The sequence below is a fragment of the Capsicum annuum genome, chromosome 12 (assembly GCF_002878395.1).
Source record: "Capsicum annuum cultivar UCD-10X-F1 chromosome 12, UCD10Xv1.1, whole genome shotgun sequence".
NCBI lineage: Eukaryota > Viridiplantae > Streptophyta > Magnoliopsida > Solanales > Solanaceae > Capsicum > Capsicum annuum.
In genome coordinates this window covers 55,396,629-55,417,582 of record NC_061122.1, presented here as the reverse complement: position 1 = coordinate 55,417,582, position 20,954 = coordinate 55,396,629, and the positions used below count along the sequence as shown (strand labels likewise).

General features: G+C 33.4%; 3 protein-coding genes and 1 long non-coding RNA gene across 6 annotated transcripts in view; all 4 read left to right on the top strand.

Annotated features, from left to right (window-relative positions):
* Positions 1-525: 525 nt before the first annotated feature.
* Positions 526-6,093, top strand: LOC107850568. 2 transcript variants are annotated; one of them, XR_007048638.1, is made up of 5 exons: positions 526-664; positions 1,439-1,628; positions 4,553-4,661; positions 4,743-4,809; positions 4,899-6,093. It is a non-coding gene; the product is annotated as an uncharacterized LOC107850568 (long non-coding RNA). The 2 variants fall into 2 exon arrangements; XR_007048637.1 differs by having other exon boundaries at positions 4,553-4,809.
* Positions 1,636-4,546, top strand: LOC124889785. Its single transcript, XM_047401792.1, has 2 exons — positions 1,636-4,269; positions 4,343-4,546. The coding sequence occupies exon 1, from the start codon at positions 2,025-2,027 to the stop codon at positions 2,859-2,861; it is 837 nt and encodes a 278-aa protein (XP_047257748.1). The 5' UTR covers positions 1,636-2,024; the 3' UTR covers positions 2,862-4,269; positions 4,343-4,546.
* Positions 6,094-8,960: 2,867 nt separating the features above from the next.
* LOC107850569 lies at positions 8,961-13,080 on the top strand. Its single transcript, XM_016695182.2, has 4 exons — positions 8,961-9,367; positions 9,437-9,563; positions 9,665-9,924; positions 12,829-13,080. The coding sequence occupies exons 1-3, from the start codon at positions 9,123-9,125 to the stop codon at positions 9,755-9,757; spliced, it is 465 nt and encodes a 154-aa protein (XP_016550668.1). The 5' UTR covers positions 8,961-9,122; the 3' UTR covers positions 9,758-9,924; positions 12,829-13,080.
* A 4,458-nt stretch (positions 13,081-17,538) lies between these two features.
* LOC107850858 (GTPase-activating protein skywalker) overlaps positions 17,539-20,954 on the top strand; it is a 24,589-nt gene continuing 21,173 nt past the window's right edge. Inside the window, exon 1 of one of the 2 annotated variants that reach the window (XM_016695647.2) lies at positions 17,539-18,316. In XM_016695647.2, coding sequence (XP_016551133.1) covers positions 18,131-18,316 — 186 coding nt within the window. In that variant the 5' untranslated portion in view covers positions 17,539-18,130. The remainder of the gene's footprint in view (positions 18,317-20,954) is intronic. The other variant, XM_016695648.2, reaches the window with a different exon arrangement.

The window sequence follows — 20,954 nt, the reverse complement described above, 5'->3', positions numbered from 1 at the left end:
AATAAATAAATTATTAAATATATATTTCTGACCATTGTAGTCGAAAATATAAATAATAAAATAAATAAATTATTAAATATCTATTTTCGATCACTGTAGTCGAAAATATAAATAATCAAATAAATAAATTATTAAATATATATTTTCGATCACTGTAGTCAAAAATACTAATAACTAAATAAATATTTAACTAAATATATAATCATACTCTTATACAAAAATTAAATAATTATTTAAATAAATTATTATTATGTATTTTCAACTATTATAGTCGAAAATATAAATAATCAAATAAATAAATTATTAAATATATATATATTTTTGATCACTATAGTCAGAAATATAAATAATTAAATAAATAAATTATTAAATATATAATAAAAATGTTTCCGATTACTGTAATCAAAAATATTATAAATAATTAAATATATTAAATTTTTACCGGACGGAAGTAGTCGGAAAGTATATATAATTATTAAATATAAGTATATATATATTTAATTATTAAATAAATAAAGTATCAACACTTTCACATTTCTATCACTACGGTCTCTCCCTCTCTAAACCCTACAAAATCACTACGGTATTTCTTCACTCTGCGTTGTCTCTCTCATAAACGACGGTGACGGTGACGGTGATGGTAACGATGGCGGTAACAATGACGGTGAGCTGCTAGATTTTGTAGTTTTCCTGCTATTTATTAGCATTTTGGATGGGTAAAAGAATGGGTATTTTGTAGTTGTTTCATTTGCAGTCTCTGAGAATATTGTTACTCAGTGAATTTCGGCCTAAAAGGGATTTGTCGACATTGGTTCTCTGTCTCTGGGTTCTTGCATTACAACTTTTTAACAAATGTAGAATAAGATAAAAGAAATGAACAAGTTCAGAATTATTTAAGTAGATCTGTTCTATTGGCACGTTCTTATGTATCCAATGCTTCCAATGGTCTCATGGTACTGGTGTAATAAGTCTATTTTGTCATTGATGGTTATTTGTTGCATTGCGACTAAGGATTTTCCTCCATATTCTTGTGTCAATGTGTTGAGACTAGGTTATTCTAGGGATTGAAATGCTTGCTGGACAGAGGAATCTTATGATGAAATTAAATGGACTTGTATTATATTCGTACTGTCTGATCTCTTCTGTAGCAACTACACAGATCGTTTTGTTTTTGTTTTGTCAATTGGAAAACTATTGAGCTCAAGCTAACTGGTTGTTAATTTTATCAATTAGTTGTTGTTGTTGTATTAAATGTTTGTAGTATTGATTGAATTGACGTTGTTGCTTTTGGGGTTTATTTCGCAATCTTTGTTCTGGTGGAATTTAGAGTTACTGAATTTGATCTAATATTAAACGTTTGCCTTACTGATAGAGTTGAATTTGTAGCCTTTAGGGTTTATAATGTTTGTTCCTACTGGCCTGAATTATTTTTGTGCAGGTTTTTATGCACCTTGCTTTCATCCTTGACTCTTCTTACTGAATCTTTGCCTATTGATTCCGCTAAGGAACAATCGTCTCTTCTATCTAGTCAGTGGAACAAAAATTGGTGTCCTATTCCCGGCAGTCTTCTCAACACAAGTTTCTTTGCACTTGATAAGCAAAGCGTACTTAAGGCAGAAGCCAAGAAGGTATAGTAAAATACTTTTTCACACGAATTGCTACTTACATGCGCAACTTTTATATGTTCATCCATATCTGCTAACACCTGTATAGGTTAATATTTGACCATAGTGTAAGAAAAGCAATAGCATATCTTGTCTCCTTAATTTCATGAATCAGTTAAAGCTATGATTACTTAGCTTCTTCCTGATTTTCTATTTAATTTCTAAAAATATGAGTAGTTCAAATATTGAAAAAATTTCATAAAGAACTATTGAAACTAAGTGAAGCACTGAAAACTAATGGTACTTTAAGCCCTGAAATGTATGAAAACTACACTGTTGGTATTTTTTCTTCTGTCATTATTTTGTTTCTCTTGTTTTTGTTGCTTTTCTCTATTATTATTGTTTTTCGGTCTTGTGTAGATGGAAAATAAAGATCATACATGGATGTATAATAGAACTTATCCTAACCATTTGGGGTTGAGGGAGAAATATAAAGCCGGGGTAGCTGGATTTATTGCTAAAGCAATGACACTTGAGGATTTTCTTATTGAAGGGACAATTAGTTGTCCTTGTTGGAATTGCAAGTGTTGCAAGTTATTGAGTCCAGATGTTGTTACATTACATCTTTATAAAAAGGGTTTTATGTTGAATTATACTGTGTGGACAGCTCATGGAGAGAGTAGAGAGAGTAGTGCTGCTAATAATTTTGCTTTTCAGAATTATGTTGAAAGTCCAATAAGAGAGAATAATGTTGAAAGTTCACGATATAGTGAGATGGTGTGGGATGCTTCTGGGACACACTCAAGGGTTCAAAATAAACCAAATGATGAGGATAAGCACTTTTATGAACAGTTAAAGGAAGCTAGTCATCCATTGTATGAAGGATCAATGCATTCCAAGTTATCTGATGCAATTCGGTTACTAAGTATTAAGTCAGATTATTCTATTTCACATGAGGGCATGAATTCTATCATTGGACTTATGAATGAACTTAACCCAAGTAAGCTTGACTTACCGAAAGATTTCTACACAACAAAGAAGTTGGTTTCTAAGTTAGGACTTTCATCAGAGAGGATTCACTGTTGCGAGAAAGGTTGCATGTTATTCTATAAGGAAGATGCAAATTTAGAACATTGCAAATTTTGTAACCAGCCTCGCTATAAGAAAGTCACACCTGCCAAAGGGAAGAAGGTTCCTGTAAAGTCAATGCATTACTTACCCTTTATGCCACGGTTAAGAGGTTGTATGCATCAATGAGCTCTGCCCCTCACATGAGATGGCATTATGAAAATAAAAGACCACCTGGTGTTTTTTGTCACCCGAAGCATGGAAGTATTTTGATAGTGTGTATCCGAATTTTGCTAGTGAACTAAGAAATATTAGGTTGGGATTATCTACTGATGGATTCACTCTATTTTCAGTCTCAGTTACACCATATTCATGTTGGCCAGTGTTTGTGACTCCTTATAATCTCCCGCCTGAATTGTGTATGACAAGTCAGTATATATTTCTAACTTGCATTATTCCAGGTCCTCGCAATCCAAAAGTTTTGATTGATGTATATCTGTAGCCATTGATTGATGAGTTGAACTTATTGTGGCATGAAAGTATGGAAGCATAAGATGTATCAATGAAACAAAACTATAGATTGCGTGCTACTTTGATGTGGACTATAAATGACTTTCTTGCTTATGGAATGATGTCTGGGTGGTCGACTGCGGGCAAGTTAGCTTGCCCTTGTTGTATGGAAGACACAAAAGCATTCACTTTGAAACATGGGGTAAAAACCCATGGTTTGATTGTCACCGTCGATTCTTGCCAATGCAACATGAGTTTAGGAGAAATACTAGTGATTTTATGAAGAATAAGTCTGGTTTTGAGGAGCCACCGCCAATTTCGTCGGGAGAAGAAATTTGGGATAGAGTAAGGAATTTGCTAAAGGTATCAGAGTTTCCACCATCCATGATACCTGGTTATGGTGTTACATATAACTGGACTAAACGAAGCACTTTTTAGGGGTTAGATTATTGGAAGGACAATCTTTTGCCTCATAATCTGGATGCCATGCATATTGAGAAAAACTTCTTTGACAACTTGTTTAATACTGTGATGGATGTAAATAACAAAACAAAAGATAACTTGAAGGCCAGGATGAACTTAAAGGAGTATTGTCGGCGTAGTTAGTTGTACCTGACATACTTAAACAATAAGATTCAAAAGCTCAAGGCTAGTTAAACATTCACTTTGGATAATAGAAGAGTGATTTGTGATTGGGTTAAGAATTTGAGAATGCCAGACGGATATGCGTCAAATTTATCCAGTTGCGTTGACATGAAGGAAGGGAAGTTGACCTCTATGAAGAGCCATGACTGTCACATTTTCATGGAGTCACTGATGCCAATTGCATTCAGTGCATTGCCTGATAGAATATAATATGGAAGCCTATAACAGAAATAAGCTTATTTTTCAAAGATTTATGTTCTAACACATTAAAGGAGGAGAACCTATGTTTGATGGATATCAACATTCGCTTAACCTTAAACGAGTTGGCAAAAATTTTTCCTCCTGGTTTTTTTGATATTATGGAGCATCTTCCAATTCACCTTATGCGTGAGGCACGACTTGGAAAGCCTGTTCAGTGTAGATGGATGTATCCTTTTGAGAGGTATTGACTTTTAACATTTACTTTCATGTGTTATAATTGAACATTATTTCATCTAAATGATCATACTATGCAGGACTATCGGCAAATGTAAGCGGACCATAAAAAATAGATCTCGAATTGAGGGATCAATATGTGAGGCTTATTTGGCTAAAAAGACCTCTTATTTTTGTTCATATTATTTTAAACAATGATGTACCATGTCTGAGAAACCTAGCTAATAGGTATGATGATAGAGACAATACAGACCTTTCAACACCACCATTTTCAATATTCAATCAACCAGGTAAAGGAAGTCCAAAAGTTGGTCCAATTCGATAGTTCAATGAGGCGGAGCTTAAGTCAGCTACAACACAAGTATTATTAAATTGTTCTGAGGTCCTGCCTTTTTATAAGTGAGTATATTTATATTAAGGACAAATCATTCAAGGTCTATCTAAGCTTTAACTAACGAAAGTCATAACTTTGTCGGACAGCTACTTCGTGGCTTTGCACGGGGATGCTACTGTTTATCCTATGTTTTCAGTGTGGTTTAAAGAATATGTAAGTATAACTTAAATATTTAAAATGATTTACACTTTTGTTCAGTCTTATGTATATTTAAATTCTAATTTTTCTTGAACTTTTTATAGGTTCATAATCCACCTAATTATGACCCAAATGGCCAATTTTTATGTAATATATCTTGGGGACCTGTTGCTAAAGTCAGAAAGTTTTCTAAGTACTCTGTCAATGGGTACAGATTTCATACAGAAGAGTCCTTTAAGGGCAAGAAAGCCAACAACAGTGGGGTTTGGGTGAAAGGTGATGGCGGTGTTGATTATTATGGTGTGCTTCACGAGATTTTAGAACTCGATTATCATGTTGGTTGGCCAAAGAAAAAGTTGATTCTCTTTCTGTGTAAGTGGTATGATCCTACGCCTAGGTTAGGTACAAAGGTGAACCCTCGGTACAAAATAGCGAAATTAAGCGTGCAAGGGAGTATGGACTCTATGAACCATTTGTCATTGCACAAAATATGAAACAAGTGTATTACGCTCCTTATCCTTAGTGTAAGAATAAATTTGCATGGCGGGTAGTTATAAAAACCAAGCCCATGGGTAGATTTGAAGTAGAGGATGCATTGGATGCAGCATATCAGAATGACATTTCAACATTTCAAGTGTTGAAGAAAGGGTGGATGATGAATTAGCAGGTGAGTTGCAGTATAGCGAAGGCCTATATGAAGAATTTGATCCTTCTAAACTTAGATTGAATGTTAATGATTATGGAGAAGGAACATCCGGGGCAAATTACGAGGAAGATCCAACTGATGAAAATGAAATAAGCGATGAAGAGTTACTTGATGAAAATGAAACAAGTGATGAGAAAGAATCGGTGGATGAATATGAACTAAGTGATGAGGAAGAATTGATGAATGACTATGAAACACGTGATGAGGAAGAATTGATGAATGACTATGAAACACGTGATGAGGAATGAGTTGTTATTAATAGTAGTGTGTAGTAATAGGGTCTCGAATTGTATTTTAGCTGCTGCTTTTTGTTATTTACTTGACAATATAGTGTCTTTTCTTTGTTAACATTTGTAGTGTCAGTAAGAACATTTTCAGGTTGTTGGATTAAATAGCGGTGATGAATTTCTATAGTATTTCTGTGTTGTCTATTTTATTCAATTGGTACTACAGAAAAGAACTATCCATTTTATATGTGCAGAGGTAAAAAAAGAGGTAAAAAACTTTTATTCTGTATGAACACTTGCTATAGTGTTGTTTCATTCGTTCGATACTGTATTTGTTTCCTTTTTGGTAAGAATTTTTTATTTTCTTGGCAGTAGGATTGTGAGGATTTGCATGGAAGAATTTCTTGGTACAGTTTGCAGGTTTGTCTCCTTTGTCATGCTAGTTGACCATTGGTTTTTGAACTCTTGCATTTTCAGCCAATGTTCCTCATTGGTTTTTTTATTGGCTACCAGTTTTGCAACGGTGAAGAATTCACATGTACATGGTGTCATGGTGCTATTTTCTTATTAAAATCTATGGTCTCAGTGAGAGCCTCTGTCACAGTGAAAAAATATCATTCAGACTTTTAATTTAAGCTAAGAAAGTGAATCGTGTAGATTCTCACATAATTCAAGCTTTTAAAGATAGCTTTAGTCATGAGGGCTTATTGGCCGATGAAGTGAGAGGAGAACCATGAGGTGTCATGTTTAATTTTGAAGGAGGCAAAAATTATTTGTTCACTTCTTTCCATATGTCTAAGCCTTGGGGAGCAAAGTTATCGGGTGTCAGTTCTGGTGGAGGATAGAAGGTACATGATGGAATGTTAATGGTGCACACTAGCTTGGCCCAGATACCACTACCATCTTTAAAAAGAAAAAGAGACCGTGTTGCTCACAAAAGGCACCCCTGTGATAAAAAAGAAAAGAAAGCACATGCACGATGATTGTACTTCCTTCCCTTTTAGAATCATATTTGTCTATTAGTTTAGAAAGAATTGAAGTAGTCTCATGTACTCATACCTTCATGCTAGGTATATGTGCAAAGTTATTAGCTTTCTGGAACTGTAAGCATTCTATCCTCAGTTTTCTAGATGAATATTGATTATTACTGGAATACAGTACATGCCCGGTAACATGAGTCCTGATAATCTCTTGTTGAACGTGTGTGGTCCTTATTCTGTGCAAGGAGTATCCTGAAGTAACGCAAGTTTAACTTATGAACAAACTGTACAAGATGTATGAAGGTAGGTAAACATATTGTGATGGTTCTTTGAAAACTTGTGAGCTTCGGCTTGGAGATTGTATATTCTGTCATACTAGTTCTTGTGCACTCCTTTAACCAGATTACGATTCTAATGTAAAAAAAAGAAAAGAAAAATAGTTACAAATTCGCCTGCTATTTTATATCTGACATGCTATGGTTTTGCATAGACTACAGCACATCTTGCTGCTTTTTATGGAGTGGCTTTCTGCTTTTTATTTTTTGGGGTTAATTCATTGCTTTGTTATTCTTTTTCATTGTTTACTTAGTTAATCACACTTTAAATTATGATCAGGTCAGGGTTTCAGCGTAGCTCTTCCTGAGAAATTGCAGACAGGAAAATGGAACGTGTACAGGTACATGTATTTTCTACTTCAACCGCGAGATACATATAGTTGTTTCTTAATGACATGTTCACAGGTGTGTATGCACGTATAATGCACACATTCACTCGCATACAATATCTATATGGGTAAACAACATATGTAATTAGTTATGCTTAATTATAACTTCCCAAGTCATATGAGGAACTAAGTGCTAATTATTACAGATCTGCGCGATCTCCTCTAAAACTTGTTACTAGATTTTCTGATCATCCTGAAATTGGAACAGTACATGATATCTTTGTGTAAGAATCTTGTCTATAGCTTCTTACTTTTAATTGCTTTAAATATAAAGAAGAGTTAGGCCCATACCTTGTATTCTGCACTTTGAGATACTACATACATAATTTGACTTGCCGTGCCATTTACTTGCACAAATTTGTTTTTTAATTTCTTTTCTATACTTGGTGTGTGGTGTAGTAATGATTACTTCAACAATAGTATCTCATCGCACATTGTATACACTGTTATTTGAATTGTTCGTAAAGGAGATATGCTGCTTATCTTTTATAGTATTGTCTGCATTCTTTTGTTGAGTTCATTTTCTGTTTCATCTCATAGTGTTTTGTGTTCAGAAATTCGGTTCAAACCTTTAAGGATAGTTCATTCTTGTTGTGTGTCTTAAGCCTTCTGGACATTAGCTTTAACTTTATTCAGTCTTCATAGCAGATAGAGAGGCAGGTAGGATGCCTCAGCTGGTACTGGAATGCGGTCTATTTGAGCAAGCTGGGAAGCATTAGTCATGAGTAGAAGTACTTGTCTTTGCAGATTTGGTTACCTGGATATGATAGCGAAACAGTGTTGATACGATGGTAAAAGTGAGCGGAGAAAATTTAACTGGGGAAAATTTAACTATAGCAAACTTGCAGACAAAATAGCAGATATTATATGGGGAGATGAAGTCTGAGTTGTGATCATCCACAAGTAAAACAGAAAAATGTAGACAGGCAAATAGATTGGGTGGCATTTTAGCCTACATTTAAGTACAATATAGCTGAAGCACGAAATAAGCAGTCGCCATACAATCACTTTAATCTTACTTTACTAACGGTGTAGCATTTCAGTGTGTTACATTTGTATGACAGGAATAAATATGGATCACAAAGATTAGGTAATGCTTGTCGGATTGTTACTCCCCGAGTGGAGGACAGTATATATAGGAAGTGGCGTTAACATACTGACAAAGAGTAGAATTAAGACAAGTTCATGAGTACAGAAATAATGCTTATTCTGTACAATACTCTACTATGGTCCAGCATAAGATGGGAATATATGCGAATGAGTACCTGTTCTGATGATGAAGCTCTGTGCAGTTAAGATTCAGCTAATTATTTGCTCTTTCCCGATTCACTTTACACATCTATATCATGTCAAAACACTTTATCCCGGTGGTAGAAACGACAATCTAAAGTCTTGGTAAGAACTCCCGGCCTAATTGTTTAAAGTATATATCTGCCTACCTTGTAACAAACATGACTATTATTAAATTTAGTTGTTCCTCCTTTGTCAAGTGGCTAGTAAAGAAAATCAATGGCATCAAAAGGTAATTAAATGTTAATGGACGACGTAAGAAAAGTAAGAAAGGACCTGATAATCTTCCTACAGGCCAATATACACCACCACCACCACCTGTTACCACAACTCTTCAACCAGCTACTACAAATATTCCTCCCCCTCCCAGATCAATTATTTCACTACCAAATTCATTTTTCATGCCTCCACCGTCTGACCAGTTCCACACCTCTTCATCCCAAAATAGTCTGCATAGTAGCTCTTCATCTGTGCCTTTGATATCATCCGTACCAAGCCTTTCTAGATTAAGAGTTAGAGGTCCTAACACACCTACATCGCCATCCATTGATAGTGCTACAGCAGCTGCTTCTCAGAATTTGCAATTTAAAGAGGTATTAGAATATGACAAGGTTGGGAGGCTACGAATCGTCCCTTATTGTGATGGGTAAGTAACCCTTAAGTTTTCCTTAATTTTTAAAAGCTAAGATGGTGGTAATATATAATTTTATTGCAGGTTCCTTCCAGCATATGTTGCCGGGCATATGGTTATAGAAGCAATTAAACCATTTTTCAAAAAGCCGTGGAATAGTTGGTTAGAGATTCCATGGGAAATTAGAATTGACATTTGGAAACAGTCTATGGTATAAGCAGTTTTATAAGCTATCAATCTCATTGCCTAAAGATAGTTTTTCCATTGTATCCATCAACTCATTTTATGACTTTATATTAAACTATTTTGCAGGCAAAGTGTTCATGGAGTGATTGTCATGATAATGAAATAGACCACATTTTTCGGTTGAAAGCAGCTTGTATGAGGCCCAAAGGAAATTGGTAAAACCTGGTTGGTTGAATGATGAAATGTGGACTCAGTTCTTGATATTATGGGACACTTCTGAATATAAGGTGAAGAGGGAACGAGGAAAAGTAAATCGAGCCTCTGAAACGGGTGGCTCGCTGCACACCGGAGGTTCGATGAGTTTTGCTACCCACCAACGAAGACTGGTACTATTCTTTTCCAACCCCTTTATCCATTTACATGTAATACTTTGAGTAAATAATTTGTTGTTGTTATTGTTGAATTTGTGTTTTCTGTAGCTGCAATTAAGCTAACTGGAAGTCTGAATTTAGTTTTTATTAATACTCTATTAAGAGTTTAACTATAAAGTTTGAATTTTGATAATGCATAGTGCTTATTGTACTGGGAGAAGAAAGAATTATTATTACGTTTCTACTTGTACTGTTCTATTCATTTTCACACCTCTTCTTCTTCTTTCTTCTCCCGATCGGGTTTTGACATTATATACTTAAATTATTCTGATTATTCTGCTAATCATCCATTATTGTGATTATTCTTCTAATCATCCATTGTTGGTGTTGGTCACAAGTAGGAATTCCATACTTCTATTTCTGCATCCATGACAACTGAACTCAGCAAACTAAACCGACTAGCATCCAACTGAACTGTCTAGCATCCAACTGATTTGGCAGCCCATTAGGAGATCGATCAGTTTGAGGTTTGCCGTTTTGATATGGGAGGTTCATTATCTGGTAGTAGTCTTGTCTGGTGTTATTATTGATATTGATATGTCTCAGCCTAGTATGACTTCGTGGAATATTTTGCTTGAAGATATGTGCATGTGTATTAATTTTTGGTAACTAGTCCTTTCAGTGTGAATATACATCATCATAGATTAGTTGAGGTCGAGCAGTTCCCTTTTTGTATTGATAGGATCAATTTGATTAGTTGAGGTCGAGTAGTTTACTTTTGGTTTTGTGATATGTGGATGCTAGTTGGATGCTAGTTGGTTGATAATATTGAGTTGGTGGCTTAGCTCAGTCCTTCCACAACATGCCTTACCTTGTGGAACCTTCGTCTTGCTGCTTCACCGCAGCACCTTCGTCTTGCTGCTTCACTGCTTGAAGTGTCTCGTAACATCTCCAATTTTTTTTAGTTTGTCGTCGAGGTCGTCTATTTTTTTATTTAATAAATTCCCCTTAGTTGGTGGTGTTACATTTCTTTATTTTTAGTTTCTTGTTTTTGAAAGATGCAGTAGAAAGACTCTACATGTCATCTCTATTGGCATTTAGCTTGTGTTATTGTTGGAATCCCCAGCCTGGCAGCAACATCAACAGACCATGAAAATTGAGGGACTGCTATTAGACAATCTGGATTATGAAACATTATACTTTTGTTGCTCTGCACCGCTTATAAATGATAATTGTATTGCTTAGGAGTTGAATTTAGGGCGGGATTCTCTTATCGGAGCTATCTCTTGTTGTATGATACAGTAGGGTTCTTGTTAGGTTACTTTCGACTCTTTAACGTAAGTTTGTAAGAGGACTTCGATTAGATGAGAGTTACACATATTTTCTTATTTGGTTTTAGATTGTTGTTTCTACCTTATTAAAAGAAAAGCTTCCTTCCTATTTATAATGTAATTTATTTGGCACCCCAGGGGTTGCGTTTGAGCTTAACATTTATGGAGAAACTTTGTTAGGACTAGGATGTGTGCTCCACACTTATTACCTATAATAAGCTTTGTGGGTGAAGTTAAAACTTAAATCAACTTTGTCACGTCACTAAAGATTAGATAAATGAATCATTTCTCTCCGAGCTTTGCTTCAGCGTACATTGTGAAAGATGTTGGAGGAAAATACAAGTGGGATGCAACATAGCATTTTATTTCTCCTTATGTCATGTATCTTCGGTGATTGGTCCCTTTATCATATGATTCTTTGCAAGAATGAGTCGAGACTTGAGGAAATACCAAATCCTAACCTCACCGTAGTTTATCTCCCAAAGAAATATCACCTTTGGCATTTTTCTTGCCATTGTTCCTCTATACATGGGCTTGCAAGTTTAGTAAGCAAAAGATGATTGAATATGGGGTGTACTTAAACTGGGTTGTGGTGCCTAAATGCAAACAATTCAAATATCTAGGCTCGATGTTTCTAGAGAATCAAATGACATACGAAGATGTTACACTAAATCAATATATTGGATGAATGGAATGATAAATGAAATGAAATATCAAAAAGATCTTTCCTTATCCAAGAGACTATAGGTCTTTCAAGACCAAGGTATCTGGTCTTTGCAGATCGCCACGCGAGAGTTGCAAACCAGTTTAATCAAGTAGTTGTATGCCTTGATATCTTATATAGTTAATATTTGTGTCGTGGTGTGCAGAACTGTTCAATTGGTTTTTGAAACAGGGATAGGCCCTTGATGAAATTCACGTACATCAGTGTACTAGTAGTAGAAGCTATGTTTTCACAGCTCTCTAGCAATCCAACTTCTTTGCAAGGGAACTCAGTCGTGCGAATGCTAATATCACTGCCTAGCTCTCTGTCTCTTTGGATTGTTTTGGAGAATTTAGATGCGTTGAGAGGAGTCGTGATAACAGTTGCCTTCACCGCGTGTCTAGCAAATTGCCTGGCTATGTCTACTGATGGTATCATGTGTCCAGGAGCCATCATAAGCAGAAAGTATATGTGAAGTTGATCAGTTCTTTTATCCATGGTAGCCAAGGAATAGATAAGAAAATCAGCTGATGAGCTAAAAAAGAACAACAGCTAAAAGAAAGTAGGTGTTGCATGTCTAGCCATCTTTGCTCGTCATGTTTTTATAGATAAACAAGGATTACCGACACTTTCTGAATTTGCTAATGTCTTGTTTCATACTCCTCTAATATGATTCACATAATGGCCTTTGAAACAGAAAAGAGCTGTGCTTTTTTGGTTTGGCAGGCCATGTTGGATCATATGGTATGTGTATAAAGTCTTAAAGTTTTTAACTTTTCTAATAGAGTATGTGGGTTTTGTTTGCGCTGGTAAGATACGTATTACCCCATATATCCACTACCATTTGAATGAAAATAACAGATTCCTACTGTTGCTTTTGTACAGTGAATGAGATTCTGCAAAAAAGTCCAAGTTTGCTAAGTTTGAGGCGTTAGTCAAGGAGAGCATATGCCGCAAGTATTTGAGGATGGGGAAGATAGTGAATCAGATGATTAGATTGTAGTGGTTGGTTTCTGTTTATGATTGTTACATTTAGATTTAAACTATTAGAATTGGTGTTTGTTTTGGATTGTAACGTTTAGACTTGTCTTGAAATGCTTAAACTATTTGATTCCGCTATTTGTTTTGGATGTTTAAGTGGTTGAATTTTTAAGTTTTGATTTTATTTGTAAATTTTAAATTCTAGTTGAACATGAAGGATATTTCGACTATAATGATTGGGAATAATTTATTTATTAAAATTTTTTTTTATCAAATTTTTGACAACAGTGGTCGCAAATAATTTATATAGTATTAAATAATTTTATTAAACTTTCGACTAATGTAGTCGGAAATTTGATAAAAAAATATTTAATAAATAACTTTCCGACTACGGTGGTCGGAAGATTAATAAACAATTATTTAATAAATAAATTATTTTTGACAGCAGTAGTCGGAAATAATGTAAATATTAAATAATTATTTATTAATCTTCCGACCACCATAGTCGGAAAGTTTGTATTTAATAAATAATTATTTATTATTCTTCCAACAACAGTAGTCGGAAAGTTTTTTTTTATTAAATATTTTTTTTATAAATATTCTGACTACATTGGTCGGAATATTTATAATTATTAAGTAATTATTTTTAATTCTTAATTTAATATTTCCAACTGAAGTAGTCGAAAATTTTCGATGGATGTGGTCGGAAATATTTTTCTGACTAGCACTAAACAATCGAAATGTGGTCGGAAATACCTTATTTTTTGACTACATGTGCTGTCGGAAAATACCGAATTTCTGGCTCGATAGCTTTTGATGCACCCATTAATTTTGAACTTAGGGATCGTTTGATAGTTTATTAGAGTTACACATATATTAATAATGCCAAGATTAATTAATTTATCATATCGATGCATTAATTAGCAGATCGATAGAACAAAAACAGCAACAAACAATATGATAATTGAAATATTTGATCAATACAATTAAGTCCCAACCTTTACACTAAAATTCCTTAAAAGTTCAATCGAACATCCAATTGAAATATTTGATCAATACAATTAAGCCCCAACCTTTACACTAAAATTCCTTAAAGTTCAACCGAACATCCAACTACTGCTTGTATTAAGCAGGAAAAATAATAGATCTACAACAAACAATAGGATTAACACTAATCTTACACAAAAAATTTCTTACACAATTTTTAAAGCCCGACCAAAGACTTCAAATTAAAACTAAGATAATTGAAAAAAGAAATCAGGTAAAAGAGCTACCATCTATATTAAAGTTCTTCAGGAATTTGAATGTGGAAGCGGGCAGGAGCTCCATGGTTCATTGGGTAGATTTGACAAATTTCTTATCTAGACATTGGGAAGGAGAAACTTTCAGAGAGCATCCATCTTCCTCTTCCTTCGCTCACATTAAACCATATACCCAACTTGGTAGATGGTTGTAGCATGTAGTTCTCTCCTTTCTATTAAATCTATTGACTCCTTTTTATATATTATTTACGTTTCCTTTTTCACATGCACAAGAAAAAAGAAATCCTAATAATATCAATTTTTCATATATTCCCTCTTGTCATATGTTTTAGGATTCCTTAACTTTTCAAAAATTATAACTAATATTATCAAAATAATTAAATAATTATTAAAGGAAAAATGTGAAAAGACAATTTTTTCTATTAGAATAATTTTCATGAATGGCAAAAATTCAAACAATATTTATAAGGGTTTTCACACTTTTAATAGATTAAATAGATAGAAAAGAGATTAGAGATTATAGATAGAAACTAGAGATTTAACATATCTATAATTTAAAATAAAATAACTTAAAATGAAGTATTTTTCTGGTAAATGAATGCACCAAGAGAAAAGTTGATGTAAAAGCTTTAGAGACGCAATAAGTAACTTCACTAGGGATCGATCCAAGGAATTCTCTGGTTCCGTACGCCAGCGCCTTATCAATTGGGCCGTGAAATCTTTGATCATTACGGTGAAAATTATCTCAAATATACTTTTTAGATTGTTAATTAGAAGCATAACTTTTTATTAATTATTAGACTTAAGAAATAATTACAAGCTATAGTAACTTTTGAGAAAAATATATTTTAATTAAATTTTCAAAAAATACCTTTTTAATATTTATTATTTATATTATTTTCTTATATTTAGCATTTAACATTTATCACTGTTAATTAAAGATCTTGGATAATTATGGCAAGTTAAGGTATCAATATTTTTTTTAATAATTAAATATCAAAGTTTGTTCATAATTTAAGGAGTTATATATGGTAAATATATTTCGTAAAGTTAAGAACTGACTTCATACTTTTTATTAAATTGAAAAATTAACTTGATTATACACTTTTTCATATTTTATTATCTTTAATTATCAATAAAAGTTTTATCTCTTTTATCTTTTTTAACTTCTTTTTCTCTTCTTTTTTTACCCTTTTCTACAGAGCATCACATTTTACGGAAGCTGTATATCCAAAACATACGCAAGATCTTTAAATTTTTACCAAATATCAATAAAAGTTTTCATCTCATTATTATTCACTCTTTTCAACTTATTTTTCCTTCTTTTGAGTATGACTATTGGTTTCCCAACATTCATTCCCCCTTGAGCTTGATTTAATATCTTAAATTTTTTTTTGTTTTCTTGAGACAATGTTCGAAAAAATTAAGTTTGATTATACCCCTTAATAGGAAAAGTCCTAAAGTTATACAACAAAATAGTTCGATTAATCTTTCAAGACCTTGTTTCATTGTCTTTATTTATTGAGCATCGTTTGTTATTGATATTATGTTATTGGTATTTGTGCAAATACCATGTATTGTTCGATTTCAAATGCTTGTTATTGATGAAACGAGCAATATTACTGCACTTATCAGCACAAATGACGGTTATTCAAGAAATCAACATCTCTAACATACTCTGTAATTATTGTCCAGTCTCTTATGAACACATCTGCTTCAACAGTAAATCTGAAAAATGAAAAACAAATAGATAAATGAAGCATCCCATATTAATCATACACAGTAAAAATCCAACGTCTGTTCAAGTACATCCCCCTCTTTGAGATAAAAAACAACCATAAGTTGTGGCCATTCACCTTGTTTCATCATGTTCTTGCGCAAATCTAAAGTTTCGGTATCATCTTTACGTAATACCTGGAGTTGAATAACAAAAGCATTAAGATTTGAAAAATTAAGAAATTTGAACCTTTTTTTCTCTAAATAAAAGGTCTATCCAAAATTTCTTCTTTTAATTTTTTATATATTTTTCACTGAGGACATACTAAGTTGCTAAATAATATTATCTCCTTGTGAAAATTTTGAGCATCACAGGGAAGGCAATGTATCCGTGTAAAACACCCATTTCTTTTCATAAAAAAGAATTGAAAATCTTTTATTGAGCATGTATGCATGCCACAATACTTTCTTATCTTAAAAATCTTTGATTTGTTAATTCTTGAAGAACGAAGAAACAAAGTACAGTCATTCACCACACAAATCAAATAGTAGCTGTTAAATTAAAAAAAAAAAAAAAATTAAAACTCAGAAAACAAATACCAGATTTACATACAAATATAATATACAATTAAATATACTAAAAATCCACAATCGTTTTTACTTGTTTGCGCTTGACCTTTCAGTTCAAGAATGTAACAATGAAGAATTGAAGAAACATAAAAAAATAGAGAATTGAAGAAACACAAAAAATAAAGAATTGAAGAAACACAAAAAAATAAACCTTTAAATTCGTTTTGAATGAAAAATATCCATTTTCATAAAAATTTTTAACAAACTTGACGAATCCTATCACCCTCTATGACGTATCATGATTGAATGCAAATTAACAGAATTCATATTTGTTATCAAAATAAATACTTGTTTTTGCTTTTCTTTCAAATTATAATCCTCAGCAATTTGTTGACGCCAAAATTATGGTATTTTTGTGTACTGACAGAAATTTATCATATACAAAGAGGAAGATAGTGTATGAAGATGAAAACTCTTAGTGCAAGCATTAAAATAGGAGGAAAAACAAAGGTTAGAGGGATTTGAGGTGGATAAATATAAGTAATTAAGGTTAACTATATTTAAGGAAGATAAATTGTATATTAATTGTATTAAATCTTAATTTTCTTTTTTCATTAATTACTTTTTTGTATTTTCAACAAAACAAAAAACCTTTTTTATATATTTTTTTTAAATGAAAGTTGTTATAACTTAAAAACTTAAAAGTTTTGCTATAACTTGTAATAACTAATCTAATAAGTTTATATAGTTAATTTTCTCATTTTTTTAACTTGTATTATTTGCATTTTATCCATCTCAAAGTCCCTTCCAACACACTCCTTTATTACTTTCTCCTATGGCTGTTCAAAATCGAACCGTATCCGATAAGCCATCCGCAAAATTAACTTATTGACTTATTGGTATTGGCTTATCGGATGAATGGTTGGTGAACGGATTGAATTTTTTTTAATTAACGGCTTATTGATGTGGGTTGGATTACACAATTTTCTTATTAGATAAATCGTTAACCCGTTAAAAATTATCATATATATTTATATTTTACACCTAGATATATTATATTATATTTAAATTCAAACCTAATGGATCTAAATTCTAACCTAAAACCCATCCCTAATCAACGTAAAGTACTTATTAACTAGTAACTACTAAAGTTATTATTTATTCAAGTACAAAAGGTCAAAACTCATAATCTGTTCATTGCTTTAGTTTGCTTTGCCGATTCAAATCAAAAGTACAACAGTAGCCAAAGCTTTAAAGAGATTTTGTTGACAGTGTCATTGTGAAAAGAAAAGAATGTTCTATTCTGTTTTGTTTTCTGGTTTTGAGATGCATTCAAGTAGGAATTATGGATATTCAATAAACCGTCCGATAATTATTTATTCGTTACCGAACCAACCGATATTTTATTGATTGGCTAGTAAATTTGTATATTTTAAAATCGATAACCGTTAAATCAAATCATTAACTGTAATTGTGCATCCGATCAGTCGGATAAGCAGCCCTACTTTCTCCTAATATTCCACCCACTTTCCTTTTGTTTTACTTTTATGATTCATGAAAAAGAAAAATGGGTATATTCTGAAATCCTTTTTGCCATTGATGGCATATTAGAGCATGAATTTGTTGTCATAAAGGAGAATACCAAAAGATAGTAGTAAATGGGTAGTGAAAACCAAGAGCAAATTCAAGAAAATCTTCCCCATCATCATCAGGAACAGCAGCTGGAGCAGCGTCAGAAGCTTTCTTTAAGGAGTAAAGCAGCGCACTTTGTATCTGATGTTGCCACTGTTATTCTCAACCCCATTTCTGATAAACCCCTAAAGCCCAGACCACCACCTCTCCCTGTAAGTTCCAACAAATTATTATTATTTTTCGGGTTCTTGATGATCATTTTATTCTATTGGGTGTATATAATCTGATTTCTTGATGATAATTTTCAGCTCATGAAATAACCCAATTGGAAATTGATCAGCAATAAAGGTTTAGGTACTATAGTTGTAGTTTTTCATCTTCACAATTGACTATTCAATCTGAGATATCTGTTTAGGTTCAGTAAAAAAAAAATGATCTCTGTAATCGCTGATGTTGGTAATTTTTCTTTTTCTTTTTTTTAATACTATGATGTCGGGCCAATTTTCGTGCACTTAGACTAAATCCATGGGATACCTGCCACGTCCTGCTGGCAACAAATATTAGGTAACTCGGTCCACCAAGATAGGAAGAATCACGTAGTGTTTTTTGTCTCGTCTGGGATTTGAACCTGAGACCTCAGGTTCCCAACCCACTTCATGGACCACTAAGCCACACCCTTGGGTGCATTTTCTAATTTTTTGTCTAAAATAATTTAGTTTCTAGGAGAGGAAAATAGGAGAGTATGGAGGTCACAGATTAGGAAAAAAAGTTAGTAGGTAGTTGATTTTTGTCACGTTTTCAACGGAATTAGGCTTGGTGGGAGTTTGGAATTTGGAAGCACCATGTATATCGTAGTATTAGCCTTATACATGTAGTTTCTTGCTTTTGATATTATTTACCATTTGTTGTCTTTTGTGTTTTAGTTACCGCATTACTTTGTTGTTGTTACCGTTCCTGCTTTCCGTATTAATTGAGTTGTGTTTCTCCACTGTCGTTGTGAGAAATATATGTGAAGAATATTATTGAATTATTGTATCTGAATTATAACATTGAGATCCTATTTATAGACGCTACATTCCAATCCTTTTCCAAATAGGTCACGACATTACAATTCTTGCCAAATAGGTCACTACATTATAATCCTTTTTCAAGTAGGATTCGATATGCTATTTCTATTCCTACTCATATTCTAATGCTCTCCCTCAAGATGGTGCGTACAAGGCATGCAAGGAATATGTACCAAGCTTGTTATGAATGTAACTAATACGAGGATCGGTGGGGGGGCTTTAGTGAAGATATCTGCAAGAAAACTCATAGTGAGTGCTCTGGACGTCTGGGAGACCTCAATTGAAAAGGAACAAAATAAAAAAGTGATCCGAAAAGTAGTAAACATTGCCGGAAAGTCGATCTGTTGTTGCTGGAAAATTGTTGAAAACTAGTATAAAATATATGGATTATCTTAAAATCAAGAGATGAGTAGATCATGAACAAGAAAGTCACCAAAGAACTGGTCGGAACATGCTCACATGCTGAATTATTAGATTTGATGGATGAAAAATGGTCACAATATGTAAAAAATTATATGGCTAGGGTCGGAATGATGACATGACCCTATTGAGAAGGAGAATCATATAGGCAGGGTCGGAATGATGGTCGCCCTTACTGAGAAATAGAAATTATATGGGTAGGGTCAGAATGACGGCACGCCCCTACTGGAAAATAGAAATTATATGGGTAGGGTCAGAATGACGGCACGACCCTACTGGAAAATAGAAATTATATGGGTAGGGTCCGAATAACGGCACGACCTTACATAAAAAGAGAAATTATATGGGTAGGGTCGGAATGATGGCATGACTCTAAACAAATCAGATGTGAGGAATCATCATAAAGACATATGGAACTATGTAAATCAGACTTGAGGAGGCACTGGAAAGACGCACTATGCTATGCAACTCAGATACGAGAAAGTAGTCAGAAACAATGCACAGTTTTACACAAATTAAATATGAGTAGTCTGGAGAAATGCACGATACTACGCAAATCTAATATGAGAAAGTAGTCACCAAATAGATGCATGATGCTACGCAAATTAGATATGAGAAAATAGTCACCAAAAAGATACAAGGTGACCCAACTTTTGCAAATATAATCATTTGCCATACGGACGACATATATGGATTATAGCTGTCCGCTGCAATGGAAATTCTTGATTCTTTACCAAGATTGTGGAAACTCTAATATCATGTGAGAAATATAAGTGAAGAATATTATTATATCTGTATTATTACATTGAGATCCTATTTATAGACACTACATTCCAATCCTTTTCCCAATAGGGCACTACATTACAATCCTTTTCCAAATAGGTCACTACATTACAATCCTTTTCTAAATAGGTCACTACATTACAATCCTTTTCCAAGTAGAATTCTATATGCTATTCCTATTTTCTACTCATATTCTAATAGTCGTATTTCTTTTTCATAGCTATTTTGATTTGATGCACTGGAGTTGAGGGTCTTTGGAAACAAACTCTCTACCTCCGCAAGGTGGGGTAAGGTTTGTGTACACTCTATCCTTCCTAAACCTCACTTGTGGGATTACACTGGGCATGTTGTTGTTTTTCTAGTTTTTCTTGTAGCCTCTTGTTCATGGTATTTTGGTGATGTCTATGATTTCGTATAGCAAGTTTATAATATTACTTTGTGGGTGTCTTATTTTCTTTATTATCTAGCGGTGTGCCACTCCTTGTTTGTTGTTTGTTGTTTGCTTTTATGTTTTTTGTGTTATATTTGTTATCTGTCCTGAGCTGGGGGTCTATCGAAAACAACTCTCTACTTCATCTGA